Source organism: Dendrobates tinctorius, unplaced genomic scaffold (assembly GCF_039654945.1).
Source record: "Dendrobates tinctorius isolate UK_male_01 unplaced genomic scaffold, ASM3965494v1 ptg000011l, whole genome shotgun sequence".
NCBI classification, from domain to species: domain Eukaryota; kingdom Metazoa; phylum Chordata; class Amphibia; order Anura; family Dendrobatidae; genus Dendrobates; species Dendrobates tinctorius.
Window position 1 is genome coordinate 129,915,653 of NW_027361679.1, and position 19,967 is coordinate 129,935,619.

The 19,967-nt window shown below is 44.4% G+C and overlaps 2 protein-coding genes across 4 annotated transcripts in view; one reads left to right on the forward strand and one right to left on the reverse strand.

The window, feature by feature from the left end:
• The window catches only part of BABAM1 (BRISC and BRCA1 A complex member 1), a 29,601-nt gene extending 17,037 nt beyond the window's left edge, over positions 1-12,564 (reverse strand). Inside the window, exons 1-5 of the mRNA XM_073547880.1 lie at positions 12,409-12,564; positions 8,233-8,573; positions 7,367-7,425; positions 7,075-7,195; positions 406-484 (exon numbers count right to left, since the gene is read on the reverse strand). Of these exons, the coding sequence (XP_073403981.1) occupies positions 406-484; positions 7,075-7,195; positions 7,367-7,425; positions 8,233-8,487 (514 nt within the window). The 5' untranslated portion in view covers positions 8,488-8,573; positions 12,409-12,564. The remainder of the gene's footprint in view (positions 1-405; positions 485-7,074; positions 7,196-7,366; positions 7,426-8,232; positions 8,574-12,408) is intronic.
• Positions 12,565-13,257: 693 nt separating this feature from the next.
• USHBP1 (USH1 protein network component harmonin binding protein 1) overlaps positions 13,258-19,967 on the forward strand; it is a 174,306-nt gene continuing 167,596 nt past the window's right edge. For 2 of the 3 annotated variants that reach the window (XM_073547893.1, XM_073547912.1), the window contains exon 1: positions 17,142-17,270. The gene's annotated coding sequence lies outside the window, so the exon portion shown is untranslated. Of the gene's footprint in view, positions 13,324-17,141; positions 17,271-19,967 lie in introns of those variants that run through there. The other variant, XM_073547902.1, reaches the window with a different exon arrangement.

Genomic DNA, 19,967 nt, shown 5'->3' on the forward strand with positions numbered 1-19,967 from the left:
GCGGGGGGGGCCAGTCGCTGATGTGTGCCACACACAGCAAGATCGCTAGCAAGATCGCTGATGCGTCACAAAATCAGCCATTTCGCTAGCGATCTCGCTGTGTGTGACGGGGCCTTAATCCTTAATTAACATCCTGCTTTGAAGCATGTGTGCATAGCAGGGTGTCAGTCAATGATCAGTGGGTGTAGATGCATTGCTGGCCCTGAGTGCAGAGCGCTGACTGTTCAAAGTCCCACCACCGCCCAGTTGGCTGGAAGCAAGCGGTTGTAGAGAGACTATAACTGCAAAGTAGCACTGTAACGGCAGGAAAATGCAATATTTTCTGATGATCACTTCCCTTTAAGGTGTTTTTTTTTAGAGCATCTGCATTAACCACCAAGTCATTCACGAAAATGGAAAGGATACTGAATGATTCACAGATGTTGGTCTCCAGATCATAAAGGCAGCTACAGACTTCCCGGGGATCTGATGTAAATCCTGACAGCTTAAAGATATTAAAGTTTAGAAACTGTTTAGTAGTAGAATATAATAAAACCGAATGCTAAATCTGAGAACACAGACATATTTTACCAACCATGAGGGTCAGTGAAACAAAATGTATTTTTTTGTTAATTTATTTCAGGCTTACATAGATGTTAAAAATACAACTACGAGTACAAGATTTATTTTAAAGTAAAAAAAAATAAATTGGGGGATGAGTAATAGATCACTATGACAACTGAAAAATGACTTTTTTAAATCTCTTGACAATAGTGAATAGTTAACAAAAGAAGAAAGGAGGATCCAATGAAAAATTATATACTTACATTTCACAAAAAATTATTTTTGGCACAAGGTAAAGTAACTCTAGTTATTTTTTGTTGTACAAAAGCATTTCCAAATAGCGCTTACGACGTAACGTCAGATCACAAGCGCTGGAGCTTTCAAAAGCTTTTCACGCCATGTCCTTTTTAACAGATGCCATTACGATATTTACGGTCATAGAAATGGCACACAGGCCGCTCAACAAGAAGCCTGGCATTCTCATGATCAAAAATGACTCCTAGGAAACATTGGAGAAATGGCAGTACTGCAAGTGACGTTGGACATCACGTAGCAAGCCTAAGGCGTCAAATATTCAGAAGGCATTTGTTTGCCATTGGGCTGCAAACCAGATGTCCAGCTACAATTGGTCCATTGACCTCAAGACTATCATGGTGCAATTAAAAACAGCAATGAAGGCTGGAATGGACGTCTATTCTTTTGCGAAGAGTCCCGCTTTTGTCTTGAAAGCTGGAGATCACATGGGTAATGCAATGAATTGGTCTTTATAAGCAGGGCTGTGGAGTCGGTAAGCCAAACCTGCGACTCCGACTCCTCAATTTCCCTTACACCGACTCCAACTCCACGACTCCGACTCCCACATATATTGCTTATATTTAAGTGAAAAATTTATTGTAGTACAATGCGAACATCAGACATTTAATCATTTCTATGATCCAATAATCAAGATATTTAGATAGAACATAATATCTATTTATTGGAATACAACTTTAGAACACAAAAAAACTGTAATAAATTGTAAATATATAATACCGATTACATACATATGGTACAGACCAAAGTTTGGACACACCTTCTCATTCAAAGAGATTTCTTTATTTTCATGACTATGAAAATTGTAAATTCACTCTGAAGGCATCAAAACAATGAATTAACACATGTGGAATTATATAATTAACAAAAAATATGTCTTATATTCTAGGTTCTTCAAAGTAGCCACCTTTTGCTTTAATTACTGCTTTGCACACTCTTGGCATTCTCTTGATGAGCTTCCAGAGGTAGTCACTGGAAATGGTCTTCCAACAGTCTTGAAGGAGTTCCCAGAGATGCTTAGCACTTGTTGGCCCTTTTGCCTTCACTCTGCGGTCCAGCTCACCCCAAACCATCTCGATTGGGTTCAGGTCTGGTGTCTGTGGAGGCCAGGTCATCTGGCGTAGCACCCCATCACTCTCCCTTCTTGGACCCTTACACAGCCTGGAGGTGTGTTTGAGGTCATTGTCCTGTTGAAAAATAAATGATGATCCAACTAAACACAAACCAGATGGAATAGCATGCCGCTGCAAGATGCTGTGGTAGCCATGCTGGTTCAGTATGTTGTAGAGATGTGTCTGCTGCTAGAACTCTGTGTAGCATTGACCTGGTCTCTAATCTGAGCTGCTGTTAACCTGCGATTTCTGAGGCTGGTGACTCGGATGAACTTATCCTCCACAGCAGAGGTGACTCTTGGTCTTCCTTTCCTGGGCTGGTCCTCATGTGAGCCAGTTTCTTTGTAGCGCTTGATGTTTTTTGCCACTGCACTTGGGGACACTTTCAAAGTTTTCCCAATTTTTCGGACTGACTGACCTTCATTTCTTTAAAGTAATGATGGCCACTCGTTTTTCTTTACTTAGAATTTGTATTATGGCAAGAAAAAAGCAGTTAACAGTCTATTCAGTAGGACTATCAGCTGTGTATCCACCAGACTTCTGCACAACACAACTGATGGTCCCAACCTCATTTATAAGGCAAGAAATCCCACTTTTTAAACCTGACAGGGCATACCTGTGAAGTGAAAACCATTTCCGGTGACTACCTCTTGAAGCTCATCAAGAGAATGCCAAGAGTGTGCAAAGCAGAAATCAAAGCAAAAGGTGGCTACTTTGAAGAACCTAGAATATAAGACATACAGTATTTTCAGTTGTTTCACACTTTTTTGTTAATTATATAATTCCACATTCATAGTTTTGATGCCTTCAGAGTGAATCTACAATTTTCATAGTCATGAAAATAAAGAAAACGCTATATATATATATATATATATATACATATATATATATATATATATATATATACATACATATACATATATATATACATACATATACACACACACACACATACACTATGACTTATCTCGGCTAAGATAAAGCCTAGAATCTCAGGCTACATTCACACTATGGGCATAGCCAGGATCAAACCTGGGGGGGGGGGGGGGCAGAACCTCATACTGTTCTGCAGAATTTCATACTGCAGACCTCAGCTGCTGCAGAACCTCATACTGCACACCCCTACACTTGAAAATAAAGCCTGCACCTTAAGAAGATGTGGTGGTGAATGCAGTCTATTTATCCCAACTATCAATTGATGTTGATGTGTTACTGAAGACGAGCAATGCCTGTCCTGGGCGTCCTTTTGGGCAGCTATGAGGTGTACCTGACTGGTTCTAAATAAAAGGAGTGTTAGTCTGTGTGCTACCCGGCTTTCATTCTTTTTGGTACAGATATGATATGGATAGACAGATATGGATATATGGATAGACAGAGCAGATTTCTAATCTGCTTTTGCTATTGAAAACATTATCTATGAGCGTAAAAACCTTTCAGGTGATGCAGTTTTTTTAAAAAGCTGATCTGCTTTTGCAATTGAAAAACATATACTCAAAAAACGCAGGAAAAACGCTGTGTGTGAGTGTAGCCTTAGATCAAGAATAGAACAGTCATTTATAGGACATTTCATAATTTTCCCAAATTCCTATGAAAAAATATTCAGCACATTCTACATTGAACTACTGTACCCAATTTATTACATATTTTAGGAGTCGGAGTCGGTCCTACCGACTCCAACTCCACCAAAATGAGCACCGACTCCGACTCCACGACTCCGCAGCCCTGTTTATAAGGAAACCTCAAACGTTCTTAGTCCCAGGATTACGGCATGGAGTTGAATAATGTACCCTGGACCCTACTAGTCTTCATTTCAGTTACACTAACAGCTAGGGGTTACATTAATCAGGTAACAAGTAGTATGACCATTTCTTCAAACTGACCCAGGAGCTATTTTTCAACACGATTTCACCAGGCCTCATGTCGCTTGTACTACTGTGAGCAGCTTGAGTGGCCTAAACCTTTTTCCAGGGCCTGCAGTGCCTCCAGGTTTGCACCTCATCGAGCACATCTAGGACATTGGCTGGCAATTGCCAAGGGAGCTGAAAGCAGCGCATCTTGAGGATCTGAGTAGCAAGAACATTTAGCATGGTAGAAAAATCTTCAGACAACCATTAATAATCTAAATGATTGCAGTCAAGGCGTGTAGTGTGTGTGCTTCTCTGCATTTGGTGCTTATATGCTATTAGATTTTTGTTTCCATTTTTTCCTCAATTTGCATACCATTAACATGTCTATCCATCCATCCTTGAATTTCCATAATTCCACGTCATTTGTTTTTGTAACAGTATGACCTGACCAAGAGCATAATCAAAGCTTTGGACCATTACTTTTATTTTACCTATTAATCCCTTCACGACATGCGCCGTATATGTACTGCTCTGCGAGAGCTGCGTTCCCGCAAACAGCAGTACAGGTACGGCGCACAGCTCATGCGACCTCACGTTGAGCTCCTCTGCAACCGGGTGCGGGTGTCAGCTGTGTGAGAGCTGACACCCTGCAGCAACACCCATGATCGGTGCTAGCAGTAGTGACAGTGACATAGCGGCCTCACGCTGAGCGCCTCGGCAACCGGGTGTGGGTGTCAGCTGTGTGAAAGCTGACACCCTGCAGCAACGCCCATGATCGGTGCTAGCAGTAGTGACAGAGGAGAATCGAGCAGGGAGCCCCCTGCAATTGCGTTGTCCTGATGGTTTACATGGAGACAATCGGCCGCGAGATGGCCGCAGGGACCTTCAGGGAAGGTGACTTTGCAGTGCCTGCAGAGAACAGGACCTGAGATACATCCTTCCCTGCCTGTCAGTCGCTGCTCCAATGTCTTTAAAGCAACTACCCGGTCCGGGACATGTGAAATACAGGCTTTCCACATTCATCAACCTACTCTAGGATATCTCTTGAACAATACCTTCCAGACTTAACATATCGCACCTCTAGGGAAGAGAAATGCCTGTCTAGAAGAGAAAACCTACCGAGTGCAACTGTCTTGAAAAAGGCCTATCTGGCTGAAACGCATTGACATTCAAAGGTTGCTCATGTTTTGAACTTTAATAAAGGAAATCTTGTTTGCATTCAAAATGAGTGTGCAATTGACATTTTATTCTATATGATCTCACCAATCCCCTCAATTGACACCATCTTTAGGGACACTCAGAGTGCACGCCAATATCTATTTTTCATGAAAACATCATCTTGTCCCCCAAAAAACAAGCCGTCATACAGCTCCATCAGCAGAAAAATAAAAAAAAAATTTCATTCTGCCTCCCAAAGATCGCAGTAAGGCTTGGCGCACATTTATCCTGAGCTCAGCGCTGAGCGCTTACACCAGGGTTTCCGTGTAAATCTGAAATACGTGATTCAGATGGAACCCCTGGTGGAAAATTCCCTCCTATAATGAGACAGATAGAGGTACTGTGAACACCATAGGACCTGTGATCCGGCGGTGTCCATCTTTTTAGGATTGCAATAGAAGTGCCGTCAGCCAGTTTTGTGCACTTCTGAAAAGAAGAAAAGCACTGAAGAGAGGCCAGACAGAGTCCAGAGTAAATCTGCTGCCTCATTATAGTGAATGGATCCATAGGGGGTTTCATCTAAAACACGTCACTCAGAGATTTAGATGGAAACCCCAAAGTAAGTGGTCAGCGTAGAGCACCGTATAAATGTGATCATAAATGTTATGTAAAATGTTCCCAATAAAAGCTTTAATTCAATCCACAAAAACGTCCCCACTCAAGTGTGTCATCTGTTAACGGAAATACAGGGGCTTCCACGTTACTGGTAGCACAAAAACTCTGGAAAAGCGAAATGGCTCCTTGCTCCCCCAAAAGAAATTCAGCAAATCATCCTCTCTCAAATCCAAATGCCTCTCCCCGCCTTCTGAGCCCCAGTGTTCCTAAATCACATTTAGCGCCCACATGTTTGACATTTCTGTAGCGATGAGAGCCCGCCTAACTTACAGGTGCGTGTCTCCAGAAGCATAGGCTGGGCATAATGTACTGGTCACTACAACGGTAGTTTGCAATTTTCTCTCAACAACATCCACTGCTGCTTGTTTCTGGAAAACACCCATGGAGTCAAAATCGTCACTACATCTGTAGATAAATTCCCAAAGGGTTATAATTTCCAAAATGTGGTCACTTGAGGGGGGATTCTGCTTTTCTAGCACTTAGGGCTCTTTATATGGAATCTGCAAACTATTCTAGGGAAATCTGCATTCCAGGAGGCAAATCCCTCCCGAGTCTCTCTGTATGGCTAAGCAGTACTGCACAGCCACATATGGGGTATTGACACGTTCAGTAGAAATAGTGGGACCAGTTTTGGTGCCATTTTTACCCATTTCCCAGTATGGAAATGTAAAACTTGGTGCTAATACACAATCTTGGTGGTAAAAATGTAAATTATTTTATCTTCACTGCTCACTGGTATAAAAGTTTGTGATAAACCTGTGTTGTCAATATTGGGAAATGTTATTAACCATTTTGTGCGATATGACTCTGATTTAAGGGTATAAAAATGAAAAAGTTTGAAAATTTTCGCCAAATTTCTGTTTTTCTACAAATCATGTCAAAGAAATTTTACCACTAGTATGAAGTCCAATATGTCACAAGAAAACGATCTAAGAATCACCGGGATCCGTTGAAGCGTTCCTGAGTTATGACTTCATAAAGTGACAGTGGTCAGAATTGTAAAAATTGGCCTGGTCAGGAAGGTGAAAACAGGTTTCGAGGCAAAGGGGTAAAATAAAACTTTTGCCCGATTCCTGAAGAGGTTTTTGCCAGAATAGGTATAAAAAAATGTTGCAAATTTGAGAATTTTGGAGTTTTCACACCCCAGTTTTGGCTAACGCAGCCAAAAAGGTGAGAGCTACGGGCCTTGCAAAGCCCACCCATTAAATTCATCAAAAGTTGTAGTGTAACTTACACCAGAAATGTTACTCCAGTCCTGAAGTGGAGTTGCATTCCTAGTGAGGCGCACATCAGTGATGTGTCTAGTCCACTACATGGCCTTTTAGTGAATTAGGAGCATCTTACTTCTGGAATTCCATCATTATGTACACTAGTCTTAACGGCAGTGATAATGAATCAAACCCTTAGTCTTCGTTGCTCTGACTTACCCACATAGCTTCATTATTTGCAACCACAAGTGCAAACTCATGTCTCTTGTCAATCTTGTGCTTGGTGCGTACAAACATTTCTATCATTTTCTGTGACGAATTTAGGGCATTGGTTTTGGACCTAGGAAACAGAAATATAGTAGGATTTTATTTACAGCTACTAGAAATTTAAAAGTCTTTAATAAACAGAAACACAAAAGCACAAACAAAGAAAAAGAAAACAATAAGAAATTCCAACATTCTGAGACCACATGTACAGTATATGGTGTGGGCTTTTCCACAGAATACCTACCCATTGAACGATTCTAGTTTCTGAGAGGACATTTCTTCTGACAAATCCAGGCAAATTATCTGAAGGAGATAAAAATAGTGATAGTTTCCTGTAGGGTGACATATCATCCTGAAATGGACAAAGTGAGAAAGTGAAGCATATCAGCAAATTCTCCTCCACACTGCCCAATCCACATTTCCCTGAACACATGAACCCTGCTGATAATAGACATGAAGCTCCCTGGTCTTACCAAACTGTACAATGCACAACACAACTGCCAATAACATTTCTTGAGAAGAGTAAGGGAAGCCCCATGAAAGCAACACACATGTTCCCCCTTTATTTTTACAAAATAGTCTGCAGCAGTTGAGGAGGACATATTGGCAACCTATAGAGTAGAAAATACAACCCCCATATGTACATGATCAGTAACTTCTTTTGCTATGTAATCTGAGAGCAGACACTGATTCCAACACTTACTTGTCCTCTTGGTGCAGTTTTGATAAAATCATGGTTTTCTCTGCTGAAGGTCACACAATTCTCTGAATGCTATATATGTATAATGTGCATTGGTCAAAAGCTGACAGTCAGTGGTGGGACTACATGGCATGACACAAACAGTCCTCTAGTAATAATCTACTGCTGATAAAACAGTTTTAATGAAACAAGAATACATATCACAGTGACATCCCTAGAGATCAGGTTCTCTGATCATGCTGCTGTCTGATTACAGTGAAGAAACCTGTTGACAGATTCTCATTAAAACAATGCAAAAGAGCCTCACAACAATCTATTCTTGTCTTTATTGTTTTCTAATATGCTCCACTGGAATTTCACATCCTAATAAATATAGGACCTTTTCTTTTTTTTCTTTATATAATACGCACCACTTTTTCTGGGCAATTTACCCTTGGTGTTTTAACTTGGAATTCCACAGGGGACGGAAACACACAACTGGGGGGAGCAGTGATTGGTTGGGAAGGCTCCTCTGCCTGTGCTGCTTCACCCTCTCCTTCACTTCGGCTGCCCACTATAGGCTGTGGCGGCACTCCCCTGTCTTCAGCACCCTCCGGGTTGGAACGTGTATGAGGCCTCTGTTCCAGCGTTCTTTCGCCATCTTCCACAGGCTCCGAGGTATCCATATTGCATGTCTCCTCTGTAGGGCTATCCAGCTTTGTGGTGGGGTGTCCAACCAATAAAGGATAGAGGAACAGCTGGGATATTGATCCTGTAACGTAATGATGACTGCATTAACTCATTGTGTAATCCACAAAATATAAATCACATGTAACTACAGATTACCATAACTCGACAACACCTTTCTATACCTTACTATAGTTGTACATCAGCAACGGGAGGAAATAAGCAAAAATCCACATTCTTTGTATTTCTATTTCACTACACTTGTGCAAAGCAAGAGCCGGACCTTTTAACCCCTTCATGACCAGAGCTTTTTCCAGTTTTGCGCTTTTGTTTTTTGCTCCCCTTCTTTCCAGAGCCATAACTTTTTTACTTTTCCGTCAATATGGCCATGTGTGGGCTTATTTTTTGCGGGATGAGTTGTACTTTTGGACGACATCATTGGTTTTAGCATGAAATGTTTTTGCTTGGCTTTTTTTTTAGTTAGGTTCACTAAATGCTACAACTGACCTGCCAATATCATTCTCCAGGTAATTACGAGTTCATAGACACCAAACATGTCTAGGTTCTCTTTTATCTAAGTGGTGACAAAAAATTCCAAACTTTACCTAAAAACCAAAAAATTAAAAATTGAGCAATTTTCTGTGACCCGTAGCGTCTCCATTTTTCGTGATCTCGGGTTGGTTAAGGGCTTATTTCTTGCGCGCCGAGCTGACGTTTTTAATGACACCACGTTTGTGCAAAAATACGTTCTTTTGATCGCCCGTTATTGCATTTTAATGCAATGTCGCGGCGACCAAAATAACGTAATTCTGGTGCTTTGATTTTTTTTTATCGCTATGCTGTTTAGCGATCAGGTTAATCCATTTTTTATTGATAGATCGGGTGATTCTGAATTTGGCAATACCAGATATGTGTAGGTTTGATTTTTTTTTTTTTTTCAATTGTTTTATTTTGAATGGGGTGAAAGGGGGTGATTTAAACTTTTATTTTTTCTTTATATTTTTAAAACTGTTTTTCTTCAACTTTTGGCATGCTTCAATAGTCTCCATGGGAGGCTAGAAGCTGCCACAACTTGATCGGCTATGCTACATAGAGACAATGCTCAGATCGGCTCTATGTAGCAGAATTACTGCATTGCTATGAGCGCCGACCACAGGGTGGCACTCATAGCAATCTGGCATCAACAACCATAGAGGTTTCAAGGAGACCACTGGTCGTTATGCCGACGAACTGATGACCCCCCAATCACGTGACGGGGGTCAGCAGTGCGCGTATTTCCAGCCCGATGGCCGGAAGCGCGTGTTAAATGCCGCTGTCAGCGTTTGATAGGTTAGTTAATAGGTGCGGGTGGATCGCGATTCCACCCGCGCCTATTGCAGGCACATGTCAGCTGTTGAAAACAACTGCCAAGTCCCGGTTTTGATGCGGGCTCACCGCCGGAGCCCACATCAAAGCGGTGGTACTGCCATTGAACATTTGATGGTGCGGTGACCTGCGCCAAACACGTGTTGCATTTTGGTGCGTTCGCCGCACCGTCAAAACGACGCATGCGGTGGCAAAAGCATACCTGCGCACGACCTGCATACCCAATGCTAATGATAGGGTACGCAGGCTGCTGCATGCCGATGGAGGAGGAGCTTCACGGAGGAGTTTTGGCTTTGGGCGGAGCTTCACGGAGGACGTACGCTTCCCTCCGCAGCTCCAAAGAACGCAAGTGTGAAACTAGCCTTAGATGCGCCAATTCTGGTGCTTTGCCTGGCTCTTCCAACTTGCCCTGTAGCGGTGGCAAGTGGGGTTCATATTTATAGGGTTGATATCACGTTTGTATTGTCAGGTGAAAATTTCTCATTGTGATCTGCGGTGACTTCATGACTGACTTTTTCCCACGGTGCTGAGGTCACCGCAGTTCAGACCTGCTGAGAATGCTGCCTCACTGACTGGCAGGAGCCACGATGACGTCATCGCTAGTCACTGATGCTGTGCTTGCAGCAGCTCATTCACCAACACCATCCAGGTTGAAAACTATATATACCCCAGACATGGATTAGATCAGGGATATTGCTTTTTTTGTTTTAATTACAGGAGACGAGGGATTCAGTGGAATTAGGTGTTCGGTAAGTATAACGGTGTTTGATATTTTTAAATTAAAATGGAAAACTGTTTTGTTTTATTTCACGTAAAAGACTTTATTCTGGTTGTGTTTTTATTGACCATATAGGTATAGGATTAGTAATGGATAGGTGTCTTATAGACACCTCTCCATTACTGAAATGGGCTTGATGTCACCTGACAATAAAAAGGTGACATCAACCCCACAAATATGAACCCCACTTTCCACCGCTACAGAGCAAGTGGGAAGAGCCGGTCAAAGTGCCAGAATTGATGCATCTAATAAATGTGCCTTTTCTGTGCAGCTGGGGGCTGCTATTTTTAAGCTGGGGGGCTATATCACTGGCCCCTTACCAGCCTGAGAATACCATCCCCCACCTATCAGCTTTAGCAAGGCTGGTTGTCAAAAATGGGGGGGGGACCCCACGCAGTTTTCTTTTAAATTATTTCAATAACTAAAAAAAAACACTGTGGGGACCCCTCTATTCTTGATAACCAACCTTGCTGAAGCTGACAGCTGAGGGTTGCGGTCCCCAGCTGTGAGTTTTGCCTGGCTGGTTATAGAAAATAGAGGAAAACCAAGCCGGGTTTTTCATTTATTTATAGCGCAGGCGGCGGCTGATAAATACTCCCATCAGCCGCTCCTGCTGTCACTGTTATTAGCAGCAGCAGATGTAGGCTGATGGGAGTAATAGTCCCATCAGCCACCGACTGCTATCACTGGTCTCGCCTGAATGCAACTCATCATTTTCCCGTGCTCTGCTGGAGATCAGCATGAGCAGGGGAGAATGATAAGAGCCGTGTTCAACACCTGGTGGCGGGAAAGAACTCTTACTGTAGCGCTGCTTCTCAGGCATCTGGACGTGTCACAGTGTGCGGGACGTTTTGAGGCGTGTGCTGCTGGTAAACATGGACACAAGGTCCGTGGAAACACAGTGACATGTGCACAGCAACATAGTTTTCAATGTCAGTGTGAAACCGGTCACGACACGTAATGGAGACACGGATGTGTGAAAGAGCCGTAAGACATCTGAAGAGAAGTCTACTACGTGCGAGTGTCCACCTCCGGTAGGTGTACACTCCCGGAACCGATTCACGACAGAGCGCACGTTTACTCCCTCAGCAACATTAGTCTATGGCCTCGACGATGCATACGCCCGAATCCCGTTCTCTGAGGGGGTCTGGACGTAAGCCCTGAAGGGGCCACTGAACGCAATGTGAAAGCACCCCACGAGAACTCCATGGCGGTTTGCAGAAGACTAAGTACTGTACTCACTCACAGCGTGCTTGACAAGCTGTGGAGTGCCTACATCTCCCGATACGGCCGCGGTGTGGTGGGAATATCTAACCGTACGCTAGTGCTCAGTTACTATGTGGTGGGAATATGTGGACATGGGGTGGCAGCATTATTTGGTAAGGTTAGTTCTGCACAGAGGGGCTTGATTGCCTCATCTTTCAATACCCTAATGAAGCGCTGACCACCAGAGAGCGGCACTGTGCACACCGCCTTCTGAACACTATAGGCATGGTCCAACATTACAGACTTTGGACTCTACTTTCAATTTTTCCTAGGGACCACCCATGAAGCCAGTGCCTAAGACAGTTCCATATTTTCATAGCCTCTACAGCCACACGTGTATTGAAAGGTTGCGGTTTGTTTTGCATCACGTATCTATGGCCTCCTACATAATCACTGTTTTTACACTGACTACTACAAAGGCAGGCTGACCAGTGCTAGGACTTGTAGTCCCTCAGCGGCCGCAGTTCCCGTAGTAACATGCACCTCCGCGGCACTACTTTCTCGGGCTCACCTTACTGCGGCAGCGGCTGAGGTTCTTCTGTCTCTCTTCAGTATTTTTTGATACACCAGGTAGACATGTCTGACCAGGAAGTACTTGCCGGAGCGGTGCATTCTGGGAAGTGTAGTTTAGCGCTCCTTGACAACATGTGACGTGTGGAAGAGACATGTAGTAGTCACGGCTCACGAGCAATGTTATCTAGAATTGTCGGCATATAATGCATAGCTATGGGGAAGCCTATTAGCCGAATGGGCAGAGCTGAGTAGATTTGTGAGGTGATTTCAGCTGCTCGTCATGGAGACTAGGAGCTGCCCTGGATATTCTGGGAGAGTGCAAGTGTGGCGCGATTTCCATGTTGATGTACTGTAATGTGGTTTTCCATGGAAGCAGTTAGTGTAGTATAGCACAAGCCTGCAACACCTAGTAAGAAAAGTACAGCCAGCCTGCGGGTCACTGTAACTTGACGTATACATGCGCTGCGGGCCCTTACAAACAGCGGAGGGGTGGATCGCCCCTATAAGCAGAGGCTGGGTACCCCATTGTATGGTATTGTAAGAGTTGGATATGGCGATACGTATGAGGTATAAACCTTTATGGTCTCATTAAAAATGATATTTCCAGTACTGGAAGGGCCAGCATTAGCAGCAGGCAGACTAGGCAACTGCTTCCCCAGGGCCCCCAGCCAGTGGTGTGCTGCTAATAGCAGCACAGAACACAGCGATGAGTAAGGAGAGCCCACCCGGCGCCAGTCACTGCCCCCCACATGTGCAGCATTCAACTGTATCAGCATAATCGTCATGTGACACCCACTCTCACATCATTCCCCTTTGCCTCTGACACAGCAGGTGTGCGATTACATCACTTCATCGTGTGCCTGCCGGGCAGTGCAGCTGCTGAGACCCGAGCAGCGCATGGAACAAGAAGGATGTGAGGAGTGTGTTTTTTTTTTTTTCACTTTATCAGTGAGTGAGTACTGGACTGTATTACATTCTGTTAGGTGTCAGGTTCCTGTCGCTGCACAGCGGGAATCCCGAGCCTTGCTTCCAGCAGTCTTCCATTCCTCTCTGGCCGCAGAGGAGGTTGCTCAGCAAACTCGTTAGTCCCGGCGCTCTGCCCAGACGAGCTCTGTGGGTTTGTTTGCTGCTGCCACCTCTGGCAGAGCTATGGCAGTACATGCTGCTCAGCAGCGAGATTCTCCAGGGACTAAGTCCCCATGTTGGGCCAGTGAGCATGCCCGTGGAGTGATCTCCCATTGGAGATCGAAGGTCACGTGCTCAGGTCCTGCTCCTGTTCGGATTGGCCCATCCTAGAAGCCAGGAAGGTCCCGGACGCTCACGGCTATAAAAGGTTTGCATGGCCGCTCGGCCATGCGCTAGGATAGACTGTATTTTCAGACTATATGGAGTGAGTGATGTATGCACGTATGAATGTCTCTGGTGACTGACTCATTATGAAACCCCTACTCTTGGTACGCATGTGTTGTGCAGCCTAGCCTGCTAGCGCCCAGGCTTAGGCGTAGGTAGGCCAGAGTTTGAGTCAGGCTTTAGTCTTCATCAGTGACTCGGCACGCCTCAGTGCAAGTGCTCCACACTCCATAGCCAGCGTCTATAGCGGCGTTCGTGGTAGCGACGCCGCGCGCTCAGTGGGCCTAGAGGGACTCTAACCCCGTGTCCTTGGGGTAGAGTTCTGTGGCCGTTTGCTGTGCGCTCTTTGGCTGGGCTCTGTGAGCTAAACAGGCTCCGGCATCCACGTTCAGTGGTTGTGCGGCTCTGTGAATTAACAGAGTCCGCTCCTGCTCACACTGGGTGACGTAACCCACGTGTGACTGTTTTCACGCCGCTCTATTCTTCCGCCATTGTCTAGCAGCAGTGTACCACCTCTGCACGGTGGACCCCGGGCTGCGAACGCACCTACCACTATATAATTTGCTGCATTCCGCCAGCCCTAGCACATTCTATGAGTGGGGCTGCATCATACTCTATGAGGGGGTTGCATCATACTTTATGAGGGAGCTACATTATACTATATGGGGGCTACATTGTATTTTATGGGAGGCTGCATTATACTATATGAGGGGAGCTGCATTATATTCTATAGGGGGTCTGCATTATTCTATATGAGGGGTGCTGCATTACATTCTAAGGGGGAGCTGCATTATACCTTATGAGGGTGCTACATTATTGTGGGGCTACATTATATTCTATGTGGAGCTACATTATATTGTATGGGGGAACTGCATTATACTCTAAGAGGGGGCTACATTATATTCAATGGGGTGGTCTGCATTATGCTCTATGAGGGGGCTACATTATATTCTGTGGGGTGGCTGCATTATAGACTTTGAGGGGGCCACATATTCTGTATGAGGACTACATTATATTGTATGGGGGACTGCATTATACTCTATGAGGGGGCTACATTATATTCTACGGGGGGTCTGCATTATACTCTATGAGGGGGCTACATTATATTTTGTGGGGTGGCTACATTATACTCTATTGGACTATGGGCAGTGCATTATACTATATGTACTATATGGGATCTGCATTATACCTTATCGAGGACTATGGGGAATACATTATACTATGGGGTGCATTATGCTATACAACTGAACTGTACTACATGAAGGACTATGGAGGTTGTGAGGCAGTAACCCCTTACAGATAGGGGGCGCTGTATGTTCTCCCCGGTATGTGCATGGAGGCGTACGAAGTCCATAGGTGTGCATGGCAGTTACGGGCATACCTCCCAACTTTTGAAGAAGGGAAATAGACAAAGGCTGCTGCAAATTGTAGACCATGCCCCGACCACACCCATTTCACAACTTGTCACACCCATGTACATGCCCCAACCACACCCATTTAGCACTGCTGATCACACTGACTCGTACTGAGGGCACAGTGGCTGGCATTATGGGCACACTGGTACTGAGAAAAAGAACAGAGAGAGAGAAAGAACAGAGAGAGAACAGAGAGAAAGAAAGCGAACAGAGAAAGAAAGAGGGGAAAGAAAGAACAGCGAAAGAACAGAGAGAAAAAGAAAACAAAGAAAAGAGAGAGAATGGAAGAACAGAAAGAACAGAGAAAGAAAGAACAGAGAAAGAAAGAGCAGAAAAAGAACAGAGAGAAAGAAAGAACGAACAAAAAGAGAAAGAAAGAACAGAGAGAAAGCAAGGAAGAACAGAGAGAGAAAGAAAGATGGGAAGGAAGAACAGAGAGAGAGAAAGAGGGGAAAAAAAGAAAAAACAGAGAGGGAAAGAAAGAACAGAGAGAGAAAGAAAAAAAGAACAGGGAGAGAGAAAGAAAGAGGGGGAAGAAAGAGAACAGAAAGAAAGAACAGAGAGAAAAGAAAGAAAGATTCTATAAAGATACTATAGCAGCCCGGCTCCCATTGTAATGCCCACCTGAGCCATCCCCAATTCCAAGGCGATCCCGCTGTCCGCACTGTCGGAGGAGGACACGGTGGTGGATCTGAAGCATTCCCTTAAGTGCCTCCAAGGTTCCGTCACGATCTCCCAAAATTACCTCATTTCCAGTCAGCTTCCAGCACATCACTTCCAGTGGAACGTCACATGCAAGTTTTAAAGTGCTCCTCGGGGCTCCACCGTGTACTCCTGTGTCTGCGCGAAAAGTAAGCTCCCGTCCGGGACAACGGGGCAGACTGTCAAAATCGGGACTGTCCGCTGGATCCGGGATGGTTGGGAGGTATGAATGCTCCCCATCATACACCTTGTACACGCACGGCTCCGCGCACCTCATACACACGGCTCCGCTTTGTATGACTTGTACATACAAGGCTCCGCTTCATATACCTCGCACATACACGGCTCCTCTCAGTACACACATGGCTCAACTCCGTAAACCCCATACACATGTGGCTCTGTGTTCTGCTCCGTACACACACGGCTCTGTTTTGTACACCTCGTACACGTGCGACTAAATTCCATACACGCGGCTCCGCTCTGCGCACCTCGTACACACGTGGCTCCGCTCCACGCACCTCGTACACACGCAGCTCTGCTCCGCACACCTCGTACGCACACGGCTCCGCTCCGTAGACCTTGTACACACACAGCTCCACTCTGCACACCCCATACACATGGCTCCATTCCATACATCTCGTACACACACGGCTCTGCTACATTCACCCTGTATACCCCTCCTGACCCCACTCATAAACTTCCCCTCATCCAGCACCATGACAACCAGCACAGCAGAGTCCTGCATACACTGAGGTCCCTGATCATGTGACCCCTGATTCCTCTCTCCTGTGACCTCATCACTGGTCCTTTGTGCACAGAGCAGCCGAGCAACGTCATTGCTTTGATTTTTCAGTGAGGGGCTGCGGTGGGTCTCTGGGAGGGCGAGGAATGGATGGGTCGGTGCATTGGGGGCGTTGCGGCTCAGTGCAGTGCTGGAAAATAAGCTCCCACCCGGGACAGTGGGGCAGGCAGTCAAAATCGGGACTGTGCCGCTAGATTGAGGACGGTTGGGAGGCTTGGTCATGGGTGTAGCAGTGACTGCAATGCAGACAAGAAATGATAGAAATAATTGTAAACTTGGACATGCTATTGTCCAATACATATTTAGGGAAAACCTGCTCTCGATGTGGTGTGTGAAACAGATTTCAGTATGATGGTGTTGCAGTCTGTTCCATTCCGGACCCAGGTTTTCCATGTGGCTGAAAGCCACAGGTTTCTGTGATAAAAGTCCTGCAGGAAAGAGTGAGATCTGAGTAGGTCTGAGGGAGTCTCAGGTGTGTCAGGGCCAGAGTGAGTTGGTGCTTGTTGCTGTGCAGAGCAGTGCCAATAGGCCTGACACCTACAGCGTGTTTAACGGCTGCAACCCGGAGGATATCAAGGACTGTGTACGGCTGTGAGTAGAGACTGTGATACCGTGGTGCAGGACACCCATGGGAACTAGTCAGTGGAGGACTAGTGTGTGTAGTGACTGCAATTTAAAGGATGCCTTGTACTATGTAGTGCTTTGATCTGGTGTGAATTGAACACTGATAATATGCACTGAAGTAATATGCACTGAAGTTTTATGCATTTGCGTGGATTGCAACCTTTTCTGTGTGAAGATAACACATTAAACAGACTTTTATGTTTGAACTTTGTGGGTCACTGCCTCATCACTGTGTACAGTGCTACCGCTGCCTTACAAGGTGCATTTTACTATGGGAAGTAAACTGTACTACATGAAGAACTATTTAGTGCATTATACTATGGGAAGTGAACTGTACTACATGAAGGACTAAGGGGGTTGCATTATGCTATATGGTGAACTATGTTGAGAGTATTATACTATATGGAGGACTGAGGAGTGTTTTATACTATATGGAGGACTGAGGAACATATTTTAATATATGGAGGACTATGAGGAGTGTATTTTAATATATGGAAGACTTTGAGGAGTGTATTATACTATATGGAGAACTATGGGGAGATTATTATACTATATGGAGGACTATGGGGCACATTATATTATATGGAGGACTACGGCGTGTGCATTATACTCTATGGAGGACTGTGGGTTGCACTATACTAAACAAGCAAAATGCTGCTTACTCATCAAGTAAGTGGCTTCTCTATGCCAGAACAAAAATCATTGTTCTCGGCAGCACATTGCCTGGTGAAAACTGCAGATATGCTGCTGATAACATGATGATACTGTATGGGGACAGATTGATCTACTAGTGATTGTTCTGTCCCATCATAATTAGCTGGTGGAAAGAGGCCAGGAAACAAGCGTCGAACGACTTCAATATTGTCGATCACGCTCGTTTAGCGGCCTGAACTCGGCGCATGTAAATACAACCGAAATGCTTTTGTGTGATGTGCAATATATGAGCATTTCGGGCCCCATTTTAAACTTTTGCCCCGGGCCCCACTCTGCCTAAAACTGGCCCTGTGTATAATACATGTGGCAACTGTATGCCGCATCAGTACCACACGTACCAGCGCCTGTGAAGCAGCAGTAATGTTCACTCTGTTCCCCAGTGCCAGGTGCTGAAGACAGCTCACATCATTGGCCCCTGCTCACGCAATGAACAGGGAAAAATGTTGAAAGATGTATTCAATTGATAACAGCAAGAGCAAATGGCGGCTGATGGAACTACTTTCATCGCCTACACCTGCTGCCGCTAATAACAACGAGAATATACATCAGTCAGTGCCTGCATTATAAATAAATAATATAAAAAAAGATGTGGGATTCCTCTGTATTTTTGATAACCTGCCATGCAAAACTGTCATCAAACTGCAACCCTCAGCTGTCAGCTTTAGCAAGGCAGGTTATAAAGAACAGAGGGGCCCCCACGCTGTTTTTTTTAAATTCTTTAAATAAATAGTTTAAAAAACAACATGTGGTTCCCCCCTATTTTTTGACAACCAGCCAAGCTAAAGCAGACAGCTAGGAGCTGGTATTCTCAGGCTGGTAAGGGGCAATGGATATTGCCCCCCACAGCCTAAAAATATCAGCCCACATCCAGAAAAGGCACATCTATTAGATTCGCCAATTCTGGTGCTTTGCCCAGCTCTTCCCACTTGCCCTGGTGCGATGGCAAGTGGGGTTCATATTTGTTGGGTTGATTTCACCTTTGTATTCTCCAGTGACATCAAGCCCACGACTTGGAGAGGCATCTATAAGACACCTATCCATTACTAATCCTATAGTGGTATGGTAAATAAACACACAGCCATAATAAAGTCCTTTATTTGAAATAAAAGCAAAGCATATTGTTACTTTTGTATTTAAAAATAACAAACACAGTTATACTCACCTAATCCATCATCTCCTGTAAAAAAAAAAAAAAATCAAAAACAACCATATCCCTCACCTGTTCGAAGTTCTGTCCCACGCTGCAATCCATGTCTGGGGATAAACAGTTTTCAACCTGGACGGTGCAGAGATGCTGTTTTCTCGGATCGCACTTGGACCAAAAATATGGCTTTCTGCTCGAGCCCTAATGCTGAGACAGCTGTCAGTCAGGGCGTTTTTTATAGTCACCACTCACTATGTACTGAGCAGAGACAAGCCACGGCGGCCAAACCCCTATTACTGAAAGCCCACGGTTGGTGGGATGAATAAAGTTAATTTTCTCCCTGCAGTGGGGCTCTCAGTGCGGGTGCCAAGCATCTTCAGAATGAGGGTGGTTTGCATGTTAATGACTGGGCCAATTTTTACAATTCTGACCACTGTCCCTTTATGAGGTAATAACTCTGGAACGCTTCAACAGATCTTGGCGATTCTGAGTTTGTGTTTTTGTGACATATTGTACTTCATGTTAGTGGTAAAATTTCTTCGATATAACTTGTGTTTATTTGTGAAAAAAATGGCAATTTGATGAAAATTTGGAAAATTTTGCAATTTTCAAACATTACATTTTTATGTCCTTAAAACAGAGAAATATGTCACACAAAATAGTTAATAAATTCCATTTTCCCACATGTCTACTTTACATCAGCACAATTTTTGAAACAATTTTTTTGTCAGGAAGTTATAAGGGTTAAAAGTTGATCAGCGATTTCTCCTTTTTACTACAAAATTTACAATACCATTATTTTTAGG